Raw genomic sequence first — 13,525 nt, 5'->3', positions numbered from 1 at the left:
CAAATACCTTTTTCCAAGATTACAGTATAGAGACTGGCTCAAGCCAGGAGAGTCAGCTAAGCCGGGTTCACTGCCACCTTGCCAACACAGATGGATGCTTATAAACCACACTCCCCCATCACTCATTTTGCCATTGCCCTTGTATCTTCCTCACTGAAGTCTAACACAAACCAAATATTTAATCCTGGAACCACTCTTATACTCACCTTCTTTTCTGTCCTACTGACCTGTATGTACATGTAAAAGAACCATTTACTTCACGTGCTTTGCAATTTGCAACTAAGCTTGAACAGTTGGCGAACTCTCCCCACTCCCACATTTCCTGACGTATCAGGATTTTTCCATCCCCTGAAGACTCTGCTTATTCCTAAAAGCCTTCTTGAGGAAGTTACTTGTCCAAAGAACTGCTGAGCCCTTCCTACATATCCTCTTCTTGCTTGCTTGGGCTACCAGTTTTGTTTAGGCAGGAGAACCTTGGGTTTCCATCTGGCTCCAGTTCCCCTCCAGATTCACAACCCAGAGCTCCCCAGCCCAAGACTCCCCATGCGCCATGCACACTGGATTTCCAAACATGAGGGCTGGGGGCTGTCCTGGTTACTATAATGGCAGCAACTCTCAGCCACCTCTATGAGAGACTCGGCTACAGCACTCGTGTGCCATTTTAAGCACTTTCCCTACCAAAACACCCCAGTTCTGTCACAATGCCTGCCCAGCAATCCCACGAACTGGAGCTACTCATCTCAGTTTGCTCATTCTTCTGTTTATTTTAAGCTGAGCCAAAGCATTAGCTTTGGTTGTCTGTCCAACAAACTCACTTGCAAAATCCAAACCAGCATCACCTATTACTGGTTGCTATTATTTGATTTAGAAAAAAAACCCGAAATGTACATGTCATATCTAGGACTGTCTAAGTCCTTCTGATTAGCAGCAATTGTTCTGCAAGTGGATCTCGTTATTTAAAGTGTCCCACAACAATAAACCCGATTGGAAAAGGTATCTTTTAAATACGAAAAACCTTCCTCATAGGCAAATTTAACCCGTGGATCCTTAGCAAGTTTCTAGCACTACCCTAACAGAACTTTCCATAATAAAACACGGCTTTGATTAATTTGAAATTAGCTGAAACCTAAAGCGCTGCATTTAGCTTTTCCTGTTTCCCTGTTGAAAGAAAAACTTACCTTCATCCATGAGAATCCAAAGCCTGCTAGGCTATTTCAGATTTCTTTATTTGTCACTGAGCAGAAAGCTTTGTCCATTATAATTTTGACAACAGCACTACCTAAACTGTGAACGTTCAAGTGGCTTCAAATAAAGACTTAAGACTGAGGAGGGCAGAAGAGATTCAACATGTTTTAAGGCCAATCATTTTTCCAGAATACTATCATACGAGCATTAAAAAAAAAAACAAACCACCATCAAAAGAACAGATGAGGCAGCACTTATTTGAAGATTATTACTCTGAGACTCAGATCAAATTTGCATCTCACTTCCACCAAGCCTTCCCTTCCCCCCCGCCTCCATTTTTCTACTTGCATGTTTGTCAATCACAGAATCATAGAATGGTTAGGGTTGGAAGGGACCTCAAAGATCATCTAGTTCTAACCCCCCTGCCATGGGCAGGGACACCCTCCACTACACCAGGTTGCCTAAAGCCTCATCCAACCTGGCCTTGAACACTTCCAGGCATGGGGCATCATCCACAACTCCTCTGGGCAACCTGTTCCAGTGCCTCACCACCCTCAGAGTGAAGAATTTCTCCCTTATATCTAATCTAAATCTTCCCTCTTTCAGTTTGAATCCATTGCCCCTTGTCCTATCACTACACGCCTTTGGAAAAAGTCCCTCTCCAGCTTTCTTGTAGGCCCCTTTAGGTACTGGAAAGCTGCTATAAGATCACCCCGGAGCCTTCTCTTCTCCAGGCTGAACAGCCCCAACTCTCTCAGCCTGTCTTCATAGAAGAGGTGCTCCAGCCCTCGGATCATCTTTGTGGCCCTCCTCTGGACCCGCTCCAGTAGCTCCATGCCCTTCTTGTGCTGGGGACTCCAGAGCTGAATGCAGTATTCCAGGTGGGATCTCACGAGAGCTGAGTAGAGGGGCAGAATCACCTCCCTCGACCTGCTGGCCACGCTCCTTTTGATACAGCCCAGGATACAGTTGGCTTTCTGGGCTGCCAGCGCACATTGCCAGCTCATGTTGAGCTTCTCATCCACCAGCACTCCCAAGTCCTTTTCCTCAGGGCTGCTCTCAATCCATTCCCCACCCAGCCTGTACTTGTGCTTGGGATTGCCCCGACCCACGTGCAGGACCTTGCACTTAGCCTTGTTGAACTTCATTCAATGAAGTACAAAAGGTTAAAATTTACAGTGATTTTTATTATACCAACTTTTAAATGAATACAGATGTAGTCAGAAGCTTTGTACTTCCATGTTTATTGTCCAGCCTAAACTACAGATGCAGTGATGTCCTAGTACAACCACTGCAAGCACAAACCACCTATATTTCAAGAGGGTTTCACAGGCTGCTGCTCAGTTTCTTTTTTTCTCTATCCAATTTTGCAATGAAAGTAGTTGAACTGACCACAGACAAAGCAGGAGAGCGCTGAGCTGCCTTCCTGAACAGATGTAACTGGGTACCTGTGTTTTACCATTATCCTCCCAAAATTACTTTAAAAAAATAATAAAAATAACATAAAAAATAAATCTAATCCATCAAGTTTCCTGTTACTAGGAAAGTAATAGCTAGTCCTGCCCCCCCACTGGTATTAAAGAGGTATACAAAAAGTCCTACCCAGCAGGATGAGACTCTGGCTTCAAAAAAATTCAATAATTTAAATTTAATTTTAGATCTACAAGTGCAGCCAAGCACCACTTTATTTGTCAACAAAACATTTTGATTATTTGGCAGAACAAAGCAAGCTCCCTCCCTGCTTTCTCCACAGACATATTTGGCACTGGTTAATTTGTATGTCTTTAGACATATGTCAAGTCTGAAGCTGTTTCAGGCTTTAACCCCGCAGAACTTCTCTCTTTCAAGTACTTGTTTTTTTCTTAAAGCAGTAACAGCAGCAAGTTAAAGCCAGGCAGGGATTCGATCCTGCAAGGAAATGGTTAAAAAATCAGACTCTGCTGATGTTCGCTTCTCTGATCCATTACATTTCTCCCAAGCTGAGCTAAGAGCTGAGCACCAAGTATCAGCTGTAATATGATCCAAGAGTTTATGGAAAAAATAACTGCACATACCAAGTATGCACATTTAATAAGATTTTGTTTCCATTAAAATATTCGAGAAACATGATTTTTAAGATCTGCTTCTCTCTCTGCCTGATTTTTAACGTTTCTCCTCCCCCCTCCTCTAAATACACACCTCCTTTCCAAAAACCAAACCCTTAAAAGAGAAAAAAAAAAAAAAGAAGAAAGAGAAAAGCAGTCCTACTGCAGGGAAGAGAGGCTTGAAAAACAACTTTGATTGGCACTTGGCCTGACCCACAGAGGAAGAAAAACAGTTTTTGGACAAAGAGCGCAAATATTTGAGCTCATTGACTTACAGGCTTTCTTAGCATTCGCAAGAACCGACCTGGTGCACAACGTATCGGGAGAGATTGAATTAAAAAAAAACCCAAACAAACAAACAACAAAACAACAAACAACCCCAAAACGGCATCGCGTTCATCTCGGGCGCTCGGACTCGGCGCGTTTGCCCAGCTCAGCAGTTTTAATTCATTCGCGCTGGACAAACAAAAAGCACCTCGACCACCGCTCCCCGCTGCGCGGATGTCCCGAGGGGGTGCTACGGCCATCGCCCCGCTCCCCAGGCGCCGAGGGTCCGCGCCAGGGACCCGCGGGGAAGGGGTGAGCGGACTGGGGGGGTAGTAGGGGCTTTTTGGTGCTTTTTAGTGCTTTTTGAGTTTTTTTTTTTTAAGCTCTCATTTCGGATGCCCCCGCACAAAGGCTTGACGGAGATGGCGGTGATGAATTTTACCGGTGAGATACGTGGATAAACTTTCCAAGCGCCGCTGGGCCCCAAGTCAATCCCTCCCCCGCTCCATGCCATCGGGGAGGCCACGCACCCCTCAAACCCTCGCGGTGAGGGGGGGCAGCCTAGGGCAAGTGCAAGTGACAACCCTCCCGGGGGAGGGAGGCGACGCGGGTGCGGGACCTGGCACCCCTCTGCACCCCCGGCACACCTGGGGCCACATCATCCCCCCCCCCCCCCGCACAGGCACTCACCTCCTGGCAGGCCCCATCCACCCCCGCGACACGTCCCAGCTGCCCCACAGCGCCCACCCCACCGCCCCGGAGTCCCCCGCTGCCCCCCTCCATCCCACCGCCTCAGCCTCCCGCCCCACTGCTGCCCTGTTTCTCCTCACGCCGCTGCCCTCCCCTTCCCCAAGTCCCTGCCCCACCGCCCCGCTCCCCCAAACCCCCCTAAAAGTCTCCACCTCACCGCCTCCCGCAGCCCTCTCGGCTCCCCCCGCCACACGGCGGGGCCTCCCCCCGGTACCTGTCTCGGCACCTTCCGGCAATTGCCGCACACCCGGTACTGGCCGGCGGGGGAGGCGGCGGTGGCGCTGCCCACGGTGCCGGAGCCGAGCCGGTTCATGCTGGCAGCGAGCGCGGCACTGGCCGGGCGGGGAAGGCGGGAGGCGGCAGAGTAGCTCCGCGCCGCTCAGCAGCCCGCGCCGCCGGCCGCCCCCATCCTCCAGCCGCGGTCCCAGCACCCCGCTCCGGGCCGCTGCCCCCCGCGCACACCCCTGCGCCCTCCGCCAATCCGCGCGGGCCGCCCCGCCCGCCGCCGCCGAGCCCCGCCAATCCCGAAGGCCGCCGGCCGCCGACCAATGGGAAGAGCGTTCTCGGGCTCCCATCTCCAGGCAGCATCCGATCAGGGGCGGGGAAAGGGGTGTGGCCACCGCCGCGGAGGGGCGGGGCCGGCCGCATCTCCGGGCAGCGTTGAGGAGAGAGGCGGGGCCGGCGCCTCGGCGCGTGCCTTCTCCTGGCCAATAGGGTGGCTCGGCGGGCGCGATGCAAGCGAGGCGCGGGAGGCCCCGCCCCCCGAGCGCGGGACCGCGGCGCGGCGGGGGCTGTGAGGGAGCGGGCGGCAGCGGCGGCTGGGTCGGGCCGGGGGTCTCTGGGCGCCCGGCGGCCGCTCCCCCCGGCTTTGCTCGGGGCCGCTCCCCTCCCGGATGGTCCCCGAGGGGCCCAAGTGTGGGGGCGCGGAGCAGGTCACTGGGATGGTGAGGTGCGGCCCTCAGCCCCCCGCCTGGCCTGGCCTAGACCCAGAGCCAGGTTATCCTCCCGGGTCATCCCCTCCTCAAAGCCGCGGACCCGTTAATCGCGGTGAGGGTGCGCGCTGCTGGCGGCTGAAGCGTCCCGGGCAGGGGGCTGCCTGTGTGGAGGGCGAGCTGCTTTCTGCAAAAGCGCCCGCTCCCAGGCGGCGGCTCGTACGTGTAGGGACAAGAGTGCTCTGCTGCCAGGCAGAATAGGATTAGGTATTTGCTTTAGGGGAAGTTGGGAACGTTTGGAGCGCGCATGCGAATGTGCGTGTGTTTGCCTCGGGTCGCCGGGATTGTTAGAAATGATGAGTCAGGTTTTCTAGGCTCCATGCTAACGCACAGAGATGGAGTGTATAATTAGGACGGAAACAAATCTATAATCTGCAGCCTAGGATAGCTGGGGTATAAACCTCTTTTTTTACATCACAGCATCATTGCAGTTTTCCTTGTTATGTGCTCTTTAGCTTCAGCTTTTAAATATGCATATGTGGTCTTTGATGTGAGTACTCCCACGGACATCAATAAAAGTTTATTTATTGAATATCGAGCCTTATGTAATTCCTATCTTGAAAGACGATGGTACAGAAGGATTTGATTTTGTTACGGAAGCAGAATGCTATAGCCTCATGAGGTTTCCAAGAAGATTTGGGGTGTTACATACGTTGTTTTCAAGGTTTTTCCTGGCAAAACAATTGTAAATCAGCTGCTTGAGAGCTCTGATCTACTTTGCCTGGGAATACTTTCTGTTTCTGCAAAATGAAGTGTTGTGTAATTTATTAAACTGGCTGGCTAAAAAGGGCACAATGCAATTAGTAATTTACATCTCTTAAAGGAGACTAATGAACCTGGATCTGACAGTCTTTGAGAACTACTATTGAATAGTTTCTCAGATCAGACTTTGCTATGATGAGTAAAATTGCATCTACAGCAACATCGTCCTCCATCCTTCCCCTTCCATCCATTTTCAAAGGGATTTTCCTGAGGCAGAGCTGCCTTCAGCAGACGGGCGCACTGTGTACTCCACTATCGCCACTCAAGTCAAAGTGGAATGCATTCAAATGCTACAGTCTCAGGCAGCTATACAGAATGCTTAGGGATAAATAAGTGGAAGAGGGCTCTTTTTACTCCAAGCAGTAGAGTAGAAATGGCATCCCAACGTGAGAGAAGAGTTTGCTAGAGTGCAGGTGCTTGCTGTGCCGTGTCTGCATCCCACGTACTGCAGCATGGTGTTGTTACAACTGAGTTGACAAAGGAAAGCCGAACAGCTTAGATCCATCGTCTGATCTGAATGCAATGCTAAATTATAAGTAAGCAACGTGAATGATGTAAATGGCTTTGGCTTTTTGTTTGTTGCTGAACTCCCTAGGAACATTACCTGAAATGAGAAGTTTTAAAGCAAGCAGAAGAGGATCAGGGTTTTTATAGCCACAAACAGTGGAGAGTTGACTCTTCAGCTCAGATCCCTTTGAGCCATTTGCTGTCAAAGTGCCTGGTTCAAAACTGAAACCACTGGCAAGGATGGTGGTAGGCAAGTTTGAAACACAGGTGAGAGAATGATTTCAACGGAGTAAATGTTTAACTCTGGAACATTGGCAAATATTCAGATTTCAATAATAGCATCCATTCATTTATTTTATTTCTACAGTGGCAAGTACACATGACTGGACATCCTCAGAAATGTGATTGGGTCCCATTCCTCTCCACTGAATTTATTTCCACCCTGAGCGACAACTTCAGACCTCTAGCAAAGCCCATCAAAACCAGGAAAATTTTCCATTAGCCAGGTGTGAAAGTTAGGCTGACTTCTACGGCAGTTTAAAATTTGAGAAATTTGATATCTAGTCTCTGTTCTGCCACAAACTTCTTGTGAAAGGGGGCGGGACATGTATGCCCAGATGCTTGGAAGTATTTGGTTGACTAACCCTCACTTAAACCATAAGTACTTAAGTACCGTTGTGGCTCCCCGTCTTGCCTTTCAGTGCTTCAGTATCTGAGAAAAGTCAGGAGAAACATAAACTTTGAAAGTGTTTCATTGTTTTTGGAAACAATATAGCAAATGGAAGTTGCCTAAAATCCTTTCCCGCACCCCACAACAATTCCCTTCTGATATCTTTTCATTTTTTCCTCTTCATTTTCTTCTAATAAAGAGTTTTAATGCCTCATAGAGATCAGAAGTGTACCTGACAGGGTCCTTGCGCAGCACCTATCCAGTATCAGGACCAGATAATCCGTGTGTAGACTAGAGACCATATCAGAATGTTCAAAACGCCTGAACTCTGTCCAGATGCAGTGTTTGGAAATGAACTGCTGGGATCTCTGTGGTTTGGAAATGAACTGTTGGGATCCCTATGGCACCGATCCTATAAAACACCACGTGTATGCCCAGCTTAGGCCGTCTGCACAGTCCTGTTGCCTGCAAAGACTTGTGCACGTGTGCCTGATTTTAAGCTCTTGGCTTGTTCCATTTTGAGTTAAGCACGTGCATGAGTTCTGCAGGGTAAAAGCCTCCTTTTGTACAAGCTGGCTTCTTGGTGAACGTACCCACGCTCTGGAAAGTTCTCCTTGCGAACTTACTTCTCAAAAGAAGTATTGCAGAAAATATTCAAGGGTCCCTTCACAATTGTCTGACGGCTTTCATGATCCAACTGTACCGCAGCTGCCGTCGGCTGCTGCGGATTTCCCTCAGTTTTTGCCCAGTTACTGAGTCGTAAAGCAAAACCCTGAAATTAAGAGGTAATTGAGTTACAAGCAGCCTGGAATCTTGACCTGCCTGGAAATTTTGAGTCAGTGATAAATTCTATAAACCCAACAAGTCCTCTCTGCTGAGGTCACCTAAAGAGGCTGTGAGTTATTGCTGTGTGTGGGAAAGGTGGAGATTTTTTTTTCTTGATGATACGGAGCACACTGACTTGACACCATTGCATCCTTTCAGAGAGATTACGGAGCTGCTGAGATGGAATTGCACAAGTGCTTACTGGTTTAAACAGATTTTTATCATCAACGATTGTAACTTTTGCAAAGTTTAAAAACCAAACACTATGATGAAACAACAAGGCAGGAACAAACTTCCAAAGGAAGTAAGGTTTTCTCTGCCTCCTGAAATCATCAGATACATTTTTGGCAGACGTATTGCAGCCAGGCGTGGGCTGCTACCCTCGCTGTAGGATGGGATGAGATGGGACGGCCTTTGCTAGGACGTCAAAGTTCTCCTAATTCCTTATGCAGCCTTCAAGCTAACATGGTTCACACAGATTGGCTGAGAGGTATAGCACATCCAAACATCCAGCTGCTTCCATCCCCCAGAACGAGCACTTATACCCCAGTTTAGCAGTGTGATACCAGGTTTGAACTCCTGCTGGGACTGTGATACTTCTGCCTGGAATTTCCCAAAGAGAAGGTTGAGAGCTGGACACAGTGCATCTCCGCTGCCTTCCAGGAAGCATCACACCCAACAACCACCCACTGTACAACCAACCTGTGAGAGAGCAGAGAGCAAATTGTGCTCTTGCAATAAGAAGATGTTCTGCAGATCGACTGTACAGCACTGATCACGCTGTGTGTCCCGGAAAAGTCAGCCTAGCCGCAACGTGCTGTGCAGGGCCTACGGACAAACGTGCAGTGCTTCTGTTGTTTATGCATTAATGCAACAGCTTGGTGCTTCCTGGAAAGGTTGGATTGACAAGATCAGTGCTATAAAATCGAACAGTGAATATGTTTGTGATTCATATACCTCCAGCAGCTTGGAGAGAGAGGAAGGGAGGGGGCAGCTGCCACGCAATAGCTCGGACTGGGTTGCTGCAAGACTAGAAATCTCACATGAAATTAGATGATCCCCAGGTTTCGCTCAGGAGCAGGAGAAGAGGGCATGCCTGAGCACCCAGCTCTGGAGCCTTACCCACTCTTCCCGTCCGACTGCCACAAAAAAGTGCTCTGCGCGTGGTTAGGCGAGATGATGGACACATGTCACATGCCTTACGTTTCATGAGTACGTGAATCATTCAGTAAAGCCATGCCGAACCTGGATGCATCGGAAAATAGATGTGGTTTCTCAAGGCCAGAAATCCAGCCTGTTGCCATTATGTCAAACGAGCGATAGTCCTTCATTATCATGATTTTTGTTGCGCTGTTTTAATATCGCCTGCACAGGATTTATATTACATTGTTAGGGGAAGGAAGGGCAGGAGATAATGTTTGTGCCCTGAGTGTTGTTACCACACTTTGACACTGCAAAATGAATTCACGTCCTAATGATTACAAATCCTAATTTGCAAAATGAGTGTTCAGATAATTATGTGAGACGGCGAGATGTGATTGTTTGTGGAATTCTTCCTCCAAGGCAGGGGTACACACCTTTTCACTTGCAGCATTTAAACCCTGACTAGATAAAGCATTCGAAATTATGTTGATTGTAAGAAACAATTAAGGCCTGGCCCAGGAGAGGTGAGCTCGCTGACCTAACAGGCCTTTTTAATATCTAATTTCTTTGACAGTTAAATAACTCTAAAAAGCATTAAATCACTACCCAACCAAGAAACCTCTTCTCTCTATATGTTCTTCTGTGGTTTGCATGATAATTCGCTGAATATATTTCAACATGTTGTTTACTGCAGTTCAGCCTTCTGAGACCACACCGACCAAGGCTGCGAGCCTGTAAGTAGGGATCGTCAGAAAAAACAGGTTATGCTTCCAGTTAACTTCGGAAGTATTTTGACCTGTACAATTTTGGGGAGTGATACAGTGGGGAAATGCATTAATTGAAAAAAAAATCTGAAAGGCAGAACAAAGGTAACCTGGGCTTACTCCCTCCAGAAGGAGAATTACCAGTAACCCTTTGCAATGTATTTGTGTTAATATTGAAGATAGTCCTTCTGAGCAGATTAATGGCAGCAGCAGGGCTTTTTTTGGTGACAGAAATGCCTCTCCCCTCCAGGACTGGAGGTGGAGTTCCTGGGGTGAACGTGAATGCCTGGGGTCATACGTGCGGAGCAGGGACGAGTCTGGGTCTTTGCAACCGCCATGTGAGGCACCAGCTGCAGCACTGGGAAGGATGCGCCCGCGGTTTCATCCCTTTGCTAAACATGGCTGTCTGCATCAAAGCTGCAGTCGTGACATCTCTGTAAAATGTAGGTGCCCGCCCTGGGCCTGGGTCCAGGTGGGAAGATTTCCTTGAGAAGACTGAGAAGTGCTGCTGGCCTTTGGCTGGGGAGTGGGTGCTCCTGCCTTGGCTCCTGGTGACATCGCACATCGCTGGAGAGTACAACCCAACCATGACGCTGTAGGCCAGGCTGGGTAAAAACACCTCGAGCCCTCCTTTTGCTGTCGGGATACTATGAGGCCAAGAGTTCCAAAGCCAAGGAGCCAAAAGAAGGCACGCGGGAGGCATCTGACTCAGATAGCTGCTGCCTGGGGAGGTGAACTGGAACCTGGGGGTTTGCTGCCCATTTCCTTCCACTGCTTTGGCTCAGTTCTGTGCCTGGCCAGCACGAAGTGCACAAATGTCTTTGGCTGGCAGAAAAAACCTAAAATTTCTCAAGCAGCAGGACTTGTCTGTTCCTATTTTGCAAATGAAACACATGGTACGGCATGATGCCACGTTAAGGATGGAGCTGATCAGTGAAATTGGCTTCCTGTATTCACTGGCAATGTTATGACTTCCATTATTTTCACAACAAATACAAAACTCAGCAGCTTTTGGGATATGGCACATAATTTAGGTCCATTTCCCATTGAAACTCCCAAGATATGAACATAAGTATGTTGGAAGATCAGGCTGAATTATGACAGAGTTTTGTTCTTTGTTTCTGGACAAAGAAGAGCTGAAGTGCTGAAAGATTTGCATCTGTTATGGACTTGGCTTATTTTGACTTAAAAATGTTTTTACCCTGTTTCATTATTTTTCTGATGGTTACACCCTGAAAAACCCGAGTGCCAGTGCAAGCGGGATTTTCTCAGAAGGTACCACTTGCTTAGAAGCAATCAGATGTGTGAGTGAAGGCAGTTAGCACATGGGATCTTCCCCAGCAAAATCGACTGAAGACTCGTTTGCGTGATGGGTTTCTTCTTTCGTTGACCACCAATGCTGAGGACATCCTTGGACAGAAGAAGTCCCGAATTCTGTGATTCAGCCGTAAGGAAAGATGCCTGCATGGGAGCCGGTGGACCGAATTGACAGCACAGCGTGGCTGTGCGGAGCCACGCAACCTGCTGACCTTGGCACTTCTGCCTCCCTGCCTTCCCTCCTGGGTGGCCAGGCGGTGCCCACTGCCACATACAAAAATACAGCAGGCAGGATGGGCCTGGCCATCTGGCGCTGCACAGCGAGAGAAAAGGAGCAGCAGCTTCCCTGGCCCAACATCAGCCAGCTCCGTTCTGCTCCCGTCTCCTCTAGCCTGCCTCTTTGTCTGCCACCGGATGGAAATGCATGACTCCTGCATGTAGATTTTCCTTTGAAGACTCTCTGACCTATTTCAGCCTGGCTTTGCAGTAGGCACAAGCTCTATTTATAACGTCAGGAGAGGGGAAAGAGACAGTCAGCGTGGAAGGGAAAAAAAAAGGGTGTAAGCCATGCACCTTGCTGTGCTGGTGAAGCCCTGGCAGTTATAGCCTCAGTGCTGGAGCCCCAAGCTGGAAATGGTGGAACCCAACTCCTGTTTGGACAAATAAATGAATGATAACAGGGGTACAGGGGTACAGAAGTCGTTGCATCTTGCTCTGCTAACTGCCAGATCCGTCTCATATAACTGAACCTCGGGTACACAGACCTGCCTATTTACTATCGCCACTGAAGCGTTTATATTGAGGAAGATTCAGGAGAATGCTGGACAGCAGAAGGAGAGAAATGACTGTTTTATAGGCAGAGTGATGCCTTTCTACAGTGCAGGAGTGTGATCTGAGATGGAAAACATAAAAGAATTGTATTTCCACAGCAAGGTCATGTCTTAAGAATTTTATTCGTCCTTATTTCTTTTAAAATGTCATTTTCCAGGGGGAAATAACTTCTCCAGTCATGTTGTATTACTCTTGAAACTTAACCTTCCTCTAGCTAGGCTCCATAAATCACTAGGAATCATGGATTTTCTTATAAACAGGCTACAGATCAGCTTACGTTGTTGTATTATTTGGCTCCCTCATTTCAGAAATGATATGGGCCAAATTCTTCCCTGGCATAACTCCAGTCCTAGTACTCCTATTTTGAGAACACTGGGCCAAATTCCCACTCCCCCTTTTGTCATTATATGTTCAGAGCCACTCTGCTGTAATAACTGAAGTCACATATCATTAACATTAATGTACTGCTGAGCAGAATGTAGCCCTCTGTATAAATATCATTTTGGTCAAGGGAAGTAAGGAAAATAATGCTGTATGTGGCCTTAAGCATATTACTTATTCTGTCGAAAGATCATTCACTCTTGGCTTAACTTATTTCAAGCATGACAGTCCAGGAAAAAAGTATCTGTGAGTGAAATGAGACTCAATAAGAGTCAATAAGACCCGATGCATTGCGGTATTAATAAACGTATATTTGTGCTGAAGCATGCTAAACCTCAAAGGCTGGATATAAATATCGATGTCTATTGAATTTCAGGAAGAGATGGCTGGCGGTAACCATGCTCGATGTCGTTCTGTAATATGTAATCTATGTTTACACAGGGGCTATTCATAGGCACGTTCCTGTTGGTAGGCAGAGAATTTGTCTCTTCCTAGTCAGTTTATGAAAAGTGAATTTCTCCCCTTACTGCCCTGGCAGGATCGTTAGATTCTCTTTGAGTAAAGTAGCAGCGACGTGCTACTGTTCAAGTACCGTGTCAGCCGAAAGCGCTAGAGAAAGAGTGCCAAGAGGCCGACCGTGGGACGAGGGCAGTGCTTGTTTAAAGGCAAAGGTGGTCCTGGTACTTTGAGCAAGCTCCTGCAGCCGGTGGGCAAAGCATCCTCCGTGCAGACTGAGGATCCTCCGATCCTCCGCAGCAACTTCTCCCCGCGATAAAATACGGCATGCGTGCGTTTAATCGAGAAAATGTGTCATAAGCGGTGGGGAACAAGTCATATTGCAACAGAAGGATGTGGTTTATAAGCGGTGTCTGTAATATGACTAAGCTAGGGGAGGCAGAAGAAAGTGACTGGTAACTGTTTGTCAGTGTGGTGAACGACTCACGACCGTGCCAGGTAATTTCTTCGGTTGTGTTCTGAGCCGCCACGTGCAGCTGTTGTTAAAGCGTTGCCACCGTGTTTAGCCATGGGTGGGAGAGAGGGGCACAA

The 13,525-nt window shown here is 48.2% G+C and overlaps 1 protein-coding gene across 2 annotated transcripts in view; it reads right to left on the bottom strand.

The window, feature by feature from the left end:
- Positions 1-4,599, bottom strand: part of SESN3 (sestrin 3) — a 37,595-nt gene extending 32,996 nt beyond the window's left edge. Inside the window, exon 1 of one of the 2 annotated variants that reach the window (XM_086613981.1) lies at positions 4,444-4,599. In XM_086613981.1, coding sequence (XP_086470107.1) covers positions 4,444-4,599 — 156 coding nt within the window. The remainder of the gene's footprint in view (positions 1-4,443) is intronic. The other variant, XM_086613986.1, reaches the window with a different exon arrangement.
- Between the last annotated feature and the right edge of the window lie 8,926 nt (positions 4,600-13,525).

Source organism: Tauraco erythrolophus, chromosome 1 (genome assembly GCF_009769465.1).
Source record: "Tauraco erythrolophus isolate bTauEry1 chromosome 1, bTauEry1.pri, whole genome shotgun sequence".
NCBI classification, from domain to species: domain Eukaryota; kingdom Metazoa; phylum Chordata; class Aves; order Musophagiformes; family Musophagidae; genus Tauraco; species Tauraco erythrolophus.
Note: the sequence above shows the minus strand (reverse complement) of the source record. Positions and strands in the feature narration are given on the sequence as shown.